This window comes from Triplophysa dalaica, chromosome 2 (assembly GCF_015846415.1).
Source record: "Triplophysa dalaica isolate WHDGS20190420 chromosome 2, ASM1584641v1, whole genome shotgun sequence".
Classification (NCBI taxonomy): Eukaryota; Metazoa; Chordata; class Actinopteri; order Cypriniformes; family Nemacheilidae; genus Triplophysa; species Triplophysa dalaica.
In genome coordinates this window covers 27,275,055-27,286,864 of record NC_079543.1, presented here as the reverse complement: position 1 = coordinate 27,286,864, position 11,810 = coordinate 27,275,055, and the positions used below count along the sequence as shown (strand labels likewise).

Here is an 11,810-nt window from a genome sequence, read left to right as displayed (position 1 = left end):
GGTTTGGTATGCAATAACATAAGGGTGAGAAAAACTCATTTTAGGGTGAATGATCCTTTATTTTATAGTTTTTTTAATTGTTATTTACCAAAAACATCAACATTTTACGCCTGGGAAGTAATATTTTGATGACTTTACACGATATGGCAAAAATGACTTTTTTTAGGAAGTGTCAATTTCATATAAATTCGTACAATGTGAATCGGACAAAAATTTATGATTCCCCCATCACTAAATCTCATGTCACTGGGCGAAAACAGATTGTACAAAATTATACGAATTAGCAATTTAGTAAAATAGTGTGATGAGATTGTGTTGGCATATTTATCTTGACACAAACAAATGCTTGACCTCAATTACATCACAATACATATTCAAATACGCATTTAATAATTTACACAACACGATATTTGAAAACTCGAAACACTTCATGATTACGCTTCATATTCAGTCAATCTCAAATACGTAATCATGACTTATTTTTGCCCCTTCCTCTCCCTCCAGTGCGCTTTCCTCTTCCTCTCGTCTTCCCCTCGAACGCAGAGCGCGCTACAACCATAGCGACACTCCTCCCGCTCTCCGCCTCATCCTCTGAGCTGGAGCTGCTGGACTCCGCTCGCATCATCACCTGCTTCCTGTCCTGAGTAACTCCACCGGCTTTCCCGTCCAACGTTGTCTCCTCCGGAACGTCAGCAGATGACCCTATAAACCCTCCTGATAACGGTGCTAGCTGTATGCCACTCTCATCCTTGCCCGCTTTAGATGGAGAAGGCTCCTCGTCATCTTCCTCCTCTCTTTCTTTTCTCTTGAGGCAGGTGACGGCTCTGCGCAGACGCTGACTGCGTATGCACTGCCTCTCCTGCTGCTCCAGGCGGAAGAAGGAATCGATGCGCAGCTGGGTCTGCAAGACAAATAAAAAAATGAAGATTGAAAATCGTTGACAATTACATCACAAAATGCACGTGAAGAAGTCCACATGTTATGTGCAAACATGCTTAGGTGGCTAATTAGTATACATTTGTATGATTTAAATATAATGTCAATGTTTAATTTAATAAATGTCCGTATGCCATCTAGTAAAAGAATGAATGTATTTCACCTGTTGAGCGTTAAATTGTTTTAACACTGGCTGTAAAATCTCTTCCGTTTTTTTGCTGTTCCAACCAAATCGGCTTGCACAGAACTTAAGATGCGTTAAGAAAAACAGTAAAATAAAATACAGCGCTGTGAAAAGATACTGATATGCAAGTAAAACACAAGGATATTCCTTAAGGAGGTCCAGCTGTGGGCGGCCCCAGCTGAAGGAGGTGTCTGATTGGTCCACGGTGGGATGGAGGTACGCCTGAGCCACAACAGGGTTCGGAAAACCAGGATGAAGCTGAAGATCTCGAAGCTTCTTCTTGACTTTTGTGTCTTTGGGATTGGCAGTTACTTTCTTCTTCTCCTGAACCTCAGACCACCAGTTACTACATCAGAAGATCAGAGATCTGTCGGCTGTACCAGATGCGTTTTATTAGAAATAATGTTGAAGTTTTTCTTACCTGAAATCGTAGAGAGGCTGTAGGCCGGTGCCGGGAAACTCATTCAGTATCTCCATTCCTGTGACATAACCCACACCTGAGATGCCCTCCGTGTAGTCGCTGCCCAGCAGATAGGCCAGATTTATCAGCTTGGTCCGATCCAAACCTACATTAAACCATTGTTTGTGTTACTTTCTCCTTCATCATTCATGAGTTAAGACTTTAAGGCGTGAGCGTTGAAGATTCTCACCCAGTTGATTCTGCATGTCCGTGCATTGGTAATGCTCCACATACTTGTTCTGGTTGAAAAAGTTCTTGTAGACTTGACGGCCGCCGAAGAGCCAGATGTCGCTGTCGTCTGTGATGGTGCCGTGGGTTTGGTCCAGGTGGTCTAGCGTGGCACATTGGGCTTCGGCCTCCGTGGGTGCAACAATGAAGGGCACACCGAATAATCGCAACAGCTCCTGAGAGCCATTCAGAGAACAGCTTTGATTAAATATCAGACATGAGGTCAGGTAAGTGCATGTTCTTTATAAGGCACAGGGTCGGGCGATAAGCATTCTATCATACTACTATTTCTGTAGGATGTACACTAAGCAAGGTGTCAACTTTCGGTGTCCTCAGGCTCTGCTGACCACCTACCCTTATGCCAAGAAAATATATTTTCGTGTATATCAACCGTCAATGTGTAAATTTGATATATACTGTATATTTGAAAATATACAGAATAATACATTGTATGTATTATTGAATCATACAATATATTGAATAATACAATAATAAAGAATTGCTGCTTTTCATATAATGAAAAACTTCTGACAACATGACAAGAAACATGAAAACTGTTAGAAAAATACAGGTTATACTTTTTCTAAATACATGTCGAAATATTCCTCCTTAAAAGCGAACATAAACTTGTTTTCTTTGCAGTATTTTGAGGTATGAAAAAATACAGAGCACCTTTTGTTATTTTAACCACCAGTGAAAACTCTCCAGTCTTTTTATTTGAAATTTGGGAGAAATGTTGTTAGCAGTACACAGAATGAAACCAAAATGATTATTTTACCTAAACACATACCTAAAAAATAGTAACTTCAATTTTTTTTTCTTAATTTGCTATTATTTCATAAATTTTTGTTTTGTAAGGTGACACTTACAGTATACACACAACATGCTGTACATGGATCACACCTGCACTTTTAAAAGCATGAACTCCTTCACATGTGCACTCTCACGCAATTGAAAAAAGGAAATATGTTACTTTTCCAATGTACTTAATTTTAACAAGTTCCTTCAACACATTTTCTTCTTGTTAGGTCCTCTTACTTAATCCATTCAAGTTGAGTCTACATGAATGATTTGTGTTGCGTTAACATGAAATTGTTGATTTCTAGTTCCCAGCGTGCTCACCTGACTCTCCTGACACATCTGTCCAGTCACTGTGGAGCTGGTTCTCTCCTGCTGCTGTTGTTGTTGCTTCAGGTTGGTCTGTTCTTCCTGTAGATCTCTCTCTAACTGCTCAAGCTCCTCCTGCGTGAAATCAAGCATTCATCTCAAATCTACACTCCAGCACTAACAGCTCCACCTCAGGTGCAGTGTGCGCTGATATTTACCACATCAATCTGATTCCATTCTTCAACGGCAGGTTCATTTTCTGATGCCTTCATCTGACTGATGTTTCCAGCACTGAGATCTTCCTCCTCTGTCTCCTCTTTTTCTTCCTCTGCCTCCTTCACATCCACGTCATCTGATGTGCTCCGATTGGCTGATTGCTCTTCTGCTTTGGTGCGAGGTTCTTCTACATCATACACCTCGATAAAACTCTCTGTCAAACACCAAACAAACATACAAGATGTATGAGACTCATGTGTTGCTAGGGTGTTTTGGGTGGTTATGTTGTGTGTTTGTACCTTCGGAGCTGCTGGATTCTTCTTCTGTCTTCACCACAATTTCTCTGTTCAGTTGAACCTTTTCATTAACATTAACCTGTTTTTGATCAGAGGCACTTAGTTTTTTTTCATCTTCTGAAATCCATTCTGGCTCTCTACGGTCTTCTGGGCTTTTGGGCTGAGAGCGTGAAGCGAGAACATGAGGTGTGCTTGACACCGTCCGTGAGGAAACATCTGGAGTTAAACAGGAGATATCTTTCCTTTGATCGTTGCTTTGGAGAGCCGTGCTCTTGATTTCTGTTTTCTCTCTCTCCGTGAGGCTTTTCTGTTCCTCATGTCCACAATCTCCTAAAGCTTCCTGAATGCCCAACAAAGTCCTGGGTGATACACCTCCATCTCCAGCGATCCCTCGATCATCAGCAACAATCGGTTTCTCCTCATCCTCCGAGCTGCTCAACATAATATATTTCCTGTTTTTGGGACGTTCCGAGTCGTCCATCATGGCGCTCTGGATGGCTCGTAAAGTTCGAGGTGACGCACTTCCATCCTTATCTTCCGTTCCTGTTGTATTGTGTGTGTCATGAGACCTCACTGTGATTGCTTCATTATCATCATCAGAGCTGGAGTCCATCATGGCACTCTGGATGGCTTGCAGGGTGCGGGGAGATGGCGGAGCTCCTTCTGACAGCTGCTGACTCTCAGTCTGTTCTGATGATGAGGAAGGATTGTTCTCATCATCTGCGATGGGTTTCCAAAGTGGCTCAGGTTTGCCTTTCGGTCTCTCCTTCCTCTCCCACGGAGTACTGGACCAAAGTGCAGGAGTCGGCTGGCTGTCTACGGCATCTGCGCGCTTCTGAGAACCTGAAGAACATCAGAACAATATCATTATTTTATGCATCAAACATGTCCTACAACACATAAATGTTTTTATTAAGACCTTTAATCAGGATGTAATGAGAAGAATCCTCCGAGACGAGACGTCGCACTTCCACGTCCTGCTGTTTCCCCTTTCCGAACTGCTGTTCCACCCCCCCAGAGCTGTGATGACTCATTTCCTGCTCTACGCCCTCCAAACGTTGGTTGAGATTGTTTCTATGCAGGAGGCCGGCCAGCTGATACTGCGAGAACTCACTTGAGCACTGCAGACCAGAGAGAAGAGGAGTAAAAAATAACGTCAGCAAATATATACCGCTATGTTTTCTCTAAGTTTAAGTAGTCGTACTTCTGGAGGTTTGTGATGCAGAGTGCGTCGTCTCTTGCTGAACTCCTTCATTTCCTTCAAGATTTCATGTTTCACCTCCGGCGGCATGAGTGAAAACTCCTCTGAATTGATGTCGACAGCATCAGGGTTTTCATAGATCTCCTGTTGAATAAAAGCAAAGTTAATACCTGTTGCTCGTGTGATTACAACTCATTCTGTGATCACTGATGTGACTGGGGACCAACATGAAATCTGCTGTTGGGCTGCACGGATTCATCTTCATCTCTCTCCATCTCCTCTTCTGAACTAAAGCAGCAGTTTGTGAGGTCCAAGATATGGTAAAGAAAATGATGAAAATACAAATGAAAATTTGTTTCTGTCATTATCATTATTACATGCTTTGGTTAATCTCACCTGCTCTGTTCTTTCTCCTCATGGATGGGAAGAGCAGGCAGGACATACATGTCATCTGCCTCATCCCGTCTCACCGAGGAGAGGCTGGGTATTGCCTCCTGACTGCAGTCATAAAACACACAACCAAAATATTGAAGCATAATAATCGTGAATCATGATGTTCACATCATTCTGTTTCATGAAATATTATGCATGTGCATTTTACCTTGAATCCCCTAAAGCAGCTTTGATGGCCTGTCTCTTCAAAAACGTCCTGAACAGTTTTTCATTGGTCTGTTTGGACTCATGTGTCATGTCCTCCCTCCGCTGTCTCCTCAGCGCCTAAAGAACACATTTAAAAAATCTCTCAGGAGCCACATTCTCAGATCTCACATTTGACATCACGCACATATGAACTATCACAGCTCTCTGGTTGTGAACTCACCAGCGTCTGTTTCTTAAGCAGCGGAGCATCTCCATCATACACGAAGATGGGTTTGATCCGGAAGAACAGCAGCTTACAGAGGCGATGGAAGAGAGTGAGGAGATGAGCGTTCTGAACACTGTTTCCATCTCGATCCCTAACACCTTTGACGGCCTGATTCAGCCAGATACTGATATCTGTGATGGGTCAGTTATGGATCTAAACAGACCAGACACGACAGCTATTCATACAAATATAATCTTTCATGACCACTGGCCACACTTACATACACCATACCACTTTTAGATAAATGCCATGGTATTTACCCCAGGGCTCATGAAAATGTTTTTTTATTCAGTAAAGTGAGATGAAACGGCAGATGGTGTACAGGTCAGGATACCGACAGCTAAAATCTTCCCCTCCAGGGTTTCAGGGTTGATGGGTTTTCCAGTGCTCTCCACGAGCTTCCACAGTCCATGAACTCCCATTATACCTGCTCACAGACCTGAGATCAACACATAAACACAAAGTCACGTTTAAAAGAAATAGTGGGGATCAATCTATGCATCTACCAGTGCCTAAAATTATCTTTATGAATCACATACGGATTAAAGGTCTCCTAGTGTTGCTGCAAAACACGCAGGAAAATACAACAATAAAATGTATTAGAATTAACGATTGAAGTTCAGCAAAATACCAAAATGTTAATGGTTATAATGATGTGGCGTAAATGTGATACATTTAAGGGTAAGGACATGATTTAAAAAGGAAATATTTTATAATATCTCACTGTTCTTAGAGATGATGCGCGTCCGAACACATAATCAGTCCCTTGGAAACGAGCGCTGAACGCAAGTTCCGAGTAGATTAGTTCCGCTTCCGTTTAGTCGCTTCAGCGGTTTCCGCTTAAACATGGAAACTGTGAGCGGTGTGTATGGTACGTGGCAAAATTCATCACCAAATATCAGCATTTAAAATTGGGTAAGTTCATAAATACCGTCATGATTTCCTTAGGTTTGTGTCTCAGCTTTACATAACGGTGTTGTTCTTTATTGTCTTTTGTCAAAGCGACACACACCGGATAAACAAACGCCAATTGAGATAAACTCAGGACAAAGATCACAGCCCTTGTTTACCAACACTCTTGTGTTTATGTTGTGAGGAAACAATCTTAATATAGCGAACCATAAAACTTATCGCCTGATGTTTTATTTAGTTTGAGATATTGACGGTAGGTCTATAAAGAGCGGGATTTATCTGTCTGTGCAGTTTTATTAGACGGTGTTTGTGGGTTATAATTGAATATGTTTGTGTGTCCGTATATTAAATGTCTTTGAAATGAATATTTTAGGCATCACATTAGTGAGCTGACTGCCTAGACAGCATTTTGACCATGATAGTGATTTGACTTACTGTTGAATGGACAGCATTTTGGGCATCAAAGTAAACTGACCTGGACAGCATTTTAGACCATTCAAGCTGACTACCAAGGGCATCTCAGTGAGTTGATTAACTAGACAGCATTTTGGGCATTATAGTAAGCTGACTAATAGACAGCATTTATGTGCTTCATAGTGAGCTGACTGCCTTAAAAGCCCTTTTGGGCATCATAGTGAGCTGACCACCTAGACAGCATTTCAGACCATTCAAGCTGACTACCAAGGGCATCTCAGTGAGTTGATTAACTAGACAGCATTTTGGGCATTATAGTAAGCTGACTAACTAGACAGCATTTATGTGCTTCATAGTGAGCTGACCACCTAGACAGCATTTCAGACCATTCAAGCTGACTACCTAGGGCATCACAGTGAGTTGACTAACTAGACAGCATTTTATACACAATAATTAGCTGACCATCTAGGTTTTTAAGAAACAGTCTTTGTGTAATATGCATTTAGTTAAATCACTATTTGTTCATGTATTCAAACTGATTTTTCTTCTAGGCAACAAAGGTCTCATCTGGACTGGGAATATTTAAAGACACAATCCTGCTCGTCAAGTCATGTCTGTTGTAGTAATAAAAAGTAAGTTATCACTCGAACCATCTGCTGTTTTCAAATGTATTTATAACACATATTATAACCACTTATCTCCTGTCTCAGATTTAGCCGGCGTGGCAATCCGCAGGCCCGGCGATGGCATGGAGACTGACAAGCCGGTGGCGGCCCATGAGAACTCTGTGGAATCCCGGCTCTTAAAGACCGCCACACCGAAGCACAGTCCACGTGTTCCTGCAGCGTCACCGCAGCCTCCAGGAGTCCTACACCTTGGAAAGGTTCCCAGAGAGGCGTGCACAGAGGTGGAGGTCGTGCGGATTGTGGTTCCCAGGGCTGCTATCAGCCGGAGCAGATGTGCGGGGTTCAGCGCTGAGGCTAAGGGGGAAGATAAAGGATCACCACAGCATCTAGATGAGCGCCCACCCTCTCCAGAGCTCCTGGATTACAGGAACGCCCTGGAGAAACTCCAGAACTCAGAACGTCGTCTCTTACAGGATAAAGAAGGTCTATCCAATCAGCTGCGAGTCCAGACGGAGGTGTGCCACGCCCCCTTTAGTCTCTTAATATTGCTTTCTATTTATAAAGTGTGTGTGTATTGTATCCAGATGTGTCATGTTGTCTGTGTGGAATCTGTCCGCAGGTGAATCGCGAGCTGAAGAAGATGCTGGTGGCGTCTGTGGGTGATGATCTGCAGTATCACTTTGAGCGTCTGGCACGAGAGAAGAACCAGCTGATCCTGGAGAACGAGGTTCTTGGACGGAATCTGGCACAAACAGCTGAGCAGCTGGAGCGCATGAGCATTCAGTGCGACGTCTGGAGGAGCAAGTTCCTCGCCAGCCGGTGAGTTCTACTGTTCTGAAGTTAAAGTCCAAGTGAACAGGAAGTTGTGTTCTAAAAGCATTTCTGAGTGAAACGGAATATTTAATGAGAAAAAATAGTGGCCGTGGCTTGTTTTTTCAATGCGCTTTGATTGGATGTATAGAAACAGCTGTCGCATTTTGAAACGTAGCTGGCAGCAGACTGACAGTTCAAGGGGAGGAGTTAACAGGTGCTCCGTTCAAGCCAAGTCATTTGAGATGTATAGTCACTAGAGGGTGGAATTGCATTTTTTTGTTGTTGATTTTAACGTTTTTTTACTTTAAAAAGAGAATGCATTGATAAACTATCTACAATAGGCTCTGCAATATTTCATGAAAAATAGTGAATTTTGATTTGACTGGGACCTTAACCGTTGTTTATTAGTGAATCCTGTTGTGCATGTACAATACTGTATTTGCGATTGAGCAATATGGGTTTTTAAACCTGTCATCATTTACTCACCCTCATGTTGTTCCAAATGTGTATTATTATTTTTGTTTTCCGATGAACACAGAGAAAGATATCTAGAAGAATGCTTGTAACCAAACAGTTTTTTACTACCATGGTAGGAAAAATTTACATTTATATTAAGTAATTTAGCAGATGCTTTTATCCAAAGCGACAAAAAAATGAGGTAAACAATAGAATCAATTGGAACAACATAAGGACAACAAAATGCATAATTGCAGGAAAAACTTGTCTCGTCTAGCCCACTACAATATACAAAGCTAAAAATTGCTTTGTAAATGTCTTTATGTTGAAAGAAGATATTTTGAAGAATGTTGGACAGCAAGCATTTCTGGGGCACTTTTGACTTATTGTCATTTTTCCTACTTTGGAAGTCAATGATGGCCAAGAACCATTCTTCCAAATATCTTTCTCTGTGTTCATCAGAGCAAAGAAATTTATCAAAATTTCTGTGTTCATCAGAGCAAAGAAATTTATCAAAATTTCTGTGTTCATCTCATCAGAGCAAAGAAATTTATCAAAATTTTGGACAACTCGAGGGTGTTTTAATAATGGGGTCAATTTTTGGGTCAACTGTCCCTTTAAGCTTTCTCTACTGAATTAGAAACAGCTTTGCTTCGATCACCTTATGGATTTGGATGTGTGTCTGTACTTTGTGTTTGTAGGGTGATGGCAGAAGAACTGACCAACACCAGATCAGCTCTACACCGTCAGACCAGAGATGCTCAATGTGCCATTCAGGATCTACTGAGAGAAAGAGAGGAGTTCTCCAGAGACATGATGCAAACACACAGGTAACACGAACACGCGGTTGTTCTGTGTGAATTCATCAGCGTCACTGTAGCGATGAAATAAAGATTGTGTTGTGTGTGTGTTAGATCACTGGAGCAGCTGATGGTGTCGCTGCAGTGGGGTCGACAGCAGACTTACTATCCCAGCGCTCAGCCCCTCAGCACCGGCGAGCTGACCGCAGCCAACCGCAAGCTCGCAAACGCCATCAACGCACATCTGCTGGGTAACGTAAATGACAACAGAGTAAAGAAGAGCCAGAGCCCGGAGATCTGCACCACACCGGCCGAGAAAATGGCCGAGAAGGTCCCGTACTCTTATCAGAACATTTTATTTAAAAAATGTAGTCTCATCTGGAAATTACTGAGGCTTCTGTTCTCTTTCACATCTTCAGGTTCTCCGCAGCCTGGATCCAACAACCTGCACAGAAAAGGATGCCGACACATCCACATCTGATCCTGTGCATTCTCCATTTCTGCCGAATAAGAAAAGCATAGGACGCTTCCACCCGTATACCCGCTACGAGAACATCACGTTCAACTGCTGCGAGCGATGTAACGGAGAACTCATCGTGCTCTAGACGTCTTGTTCTGTGCTCAGGATAACACGTCTCATGTACGATCTAGTTTTACACATAAGCAGAAAGATCTCAGATCAACTGTGTGTAAAATATTTTTTTTGACTTTGGTTTTCTGATGTTTTTTATCAGTACTGATCATAGATATGGTGAGAAAGGTCATTCAGAGTGTTTTTGTTTTTATTCACTCTGCGCTCCGAATCTCCACCGTGCATCACACAGCGAGAACCGCACGCTGACTTCACAGAGATACCAAAGAAAATCTCACTGGAAACTTCTCAACAGATTTATCTGTGATGCTTTGATTTGCAGAGACCTGAAAGTCTGTCAGTGATCGTGGTTTCATGTCATTTCCTTTCTTTAAATGTCTAGGCTAAATGATTACACCGAGGAAACTTCAGACGAGGTGGAGAGATTTATCTAATGCAATAATTCTGCAAACACACATGACACTTTTTCTAACGGAACGCAAGCAGAACATCATATTGTTATGCAAATTTCGATTTATAAATGTAAAAATGGCTCATACAGTGTTATTTATGTTAAATGTGAGTGAGGAACAGACCCAAATGTACCTGCGTCTTTCATATTTGTTTTGCAATGCAAACATAGATGAGATTTAAAGTGAAAGTTAACCCAAAAAATCTCAACTCATCATTTACTCTGCATGACTTTATTCTCCAGAACACAAAATAATCCAAAACCACATTTGTGAAAGTATCTTCTCTTGTTTTTTTATACAAGAATCATGTAGGCCTACAGGTTTTGAATAACATGAGGGTGAGTAAAGTATGACATATTTTTTATTTTTTGGGGTGAACTATCTCTAAGTTACAGATAAGGGCAATACTGACTTCTGTTCCTCACGGAGCTGTCATACGACTACAGATGACTAAATGATCCTGTTGATGGTGCTGCTCGTTGTAGTTTTGTAGACTTTAAAATGCATGTTGAGATTCAGATGATGTGTTGTCATTAGCAAATATGTGACTGTTTATAGGTTACAGGTTTGTTTTGTATTTGAACACGACCGGATGTATTTATAATGCAGTGTTTGTAAAATATAATATCAGGTAATTATTCACATGGGTTGAATGCAGTGATTTCAGTCTGAACTGGAGTTACGGTTAAATTGGAGTGTTTAGTGGCTTTTAAACATTTCAGTTATGTTTGTTCTGTAAAATACTTGTACTATTTTCTTTCCCTTTGTGAAATGAACAAAATAAATTTTTTTCAAAATATTCGTTTTTTCCCCTCATATTGTCAAGCTGTGAAATTGACACAGGCATCAGTTTATCCAAAAATAAAAGTAAGAGTTTTTCATACTGGCTTCTTTTTAAATGTCCAAAATTGACCAGCAGGTCTATTGTATACATTTTCTGTTATTTCACACGACTCAAATTGTGGCATGATCAAAATGTTTTTTCATATATATCTTACAAAATGTAACATGTTTCTTTGTTTTGAAAAATGAAAATCGCAAATTCAATTTGATACAATCCCAATTTTTTCCAAATCAAATTGCTATAAAGGACAAAAATACTTATGTATACATCATGATAGGAATGATTAGTTTAATTTATGTCTTTTAATAGTTGTAAAGATGATCCCTGGAACAGCTGATGTTTAATATTACGTTACAGTTCTGTAACATTTTTTGAATTAAGCTTTAATAGATTAACATTTTAAACAAA

At 41.0% G+C, this 11,810-nt stretch overlaps 2 protein-coding genes across 6 annotated transcripts; one reads left to right on the top strand and one right to left on the bottom strand.

The window, feature by feature from the left end:
* Positions 1-51: 51 nt before the first annotated feature.
* ercc5 (excision repair cross-complementation group 5) lies at positions 52-6,270 on the bottom strand. Of its 5 annotated transcripts, XM_056772755.1 has the most exons (16): positions 6,218-6,270; positions 5,828-5,932; positions 5,449-5,624; positions 5,230-5,345; positions 5,025-5,126; positions 4,856-4,916; positions 4,632-4,772; positions 4,347-4,548; positions 3,431-4,270; positions 3,134-3,345; positions 2,931-3,050; positions 1,771-1,984; positions 1,542-1,686; positions 1,267-1,466; positions 1,100-1,185; positions 52-901 (listed from the first exon to the last, which is right to left on the bottom strand). In XM_056772755.1, exons 2-16 carry the CDS (start codon positions 5,913-5,915, stop codon positions 470-472), a joined length of 3,135 nt encoding a protein of 1,044 aa, XP_056628733.1. In that variant the 5' UTR covers positions 5,916-5,932; positions 6,218-6,270; the 3' UTR covers positions 52-469. The 5 variants fall into 5 exon arrangements, with proteins under 5 accessions (XP_056628733.1, XP_056628716.1, XP_056628752.1 ...); XM_056772738.1 differs by having other exon boundaries at positions 1,100-1,466; XM_056772774.1 differs by having other exon boundaries at positions 1,100-1,466; positions 5,449-5,646; positions 5,754-5,932; positions 6,218-6,254.
* A 43-nt stretch (positions 6,271-6,313) lies between these two features.
* On the top strand, positions 6,314-11,357 carry blzf1 (basic leucine zipper nuclear factor 1). Its single transcript, XM_056772800.1, has 7 exons — positions 6,314-6,408; positions 7,371-7,451; positions 7,530-7,960; positions 8,065-8,264; positions 9,416-9,544; positions 9,629-9,845; positions 9,934-11,357. Exons 2-7 carry the CDS (start codon positions 7,430-7,432, stop codon positions 10,117-10,119), a joined length of 1,185 nt encoding a protein of 394 aa, XP_056628778.1. The 5' UTR covers positions 6,314-6,408; positions 7,371-7,429; the 3' UTR covers positions 10,120-11,357.
* Positions 11,358-11,810: the final 453 nt, after the last annotated feature.

Bases quoted from the DNA above. Each gene is read 5' to 3' on its own strand.
- ercc5 (XM_056772738.1), bottom strand. From the start codon at position 5,915: ATGGGAGTTCATGGACTGTGGAAGCTCGTGGAGAGCACTGGAAAACCC. The intron at 5,625-5,827 runs GTATCCTGACCT...GACCCATCACAG, and splicing joins GGGGAAGATTTTAGCTGTCG to ATATCAGTATCTGGCTGAAT. The intron at 1,687-1,770 runs GTGAGAATCTTC...GGTTTAATGTAG, and splicing joins GGACATGCAGAATCAACTGG to GTTTGGATCGGACCAAGCTG.
- blzf1 (XM_056772800.1), top strand. From the start codon at position 7,430: ATGTCTGTTGTAGTAATAAAAA. The intron at 7,961-8,064 runs GTGTGCCACGCC...ATCTGTCCGCAG, and splicing joins AGCTGCGAGTCCAGACGGAG to GTGAATCGCGAGCTGAAGAA. The intron at 9,846-9,933 runs GTCCCGTACTCT...TCACATCTTCAG, and splicing joins CCGAGAAAATGGCCGAGAAG to GTTCTCCGCAGCCTGGATCC.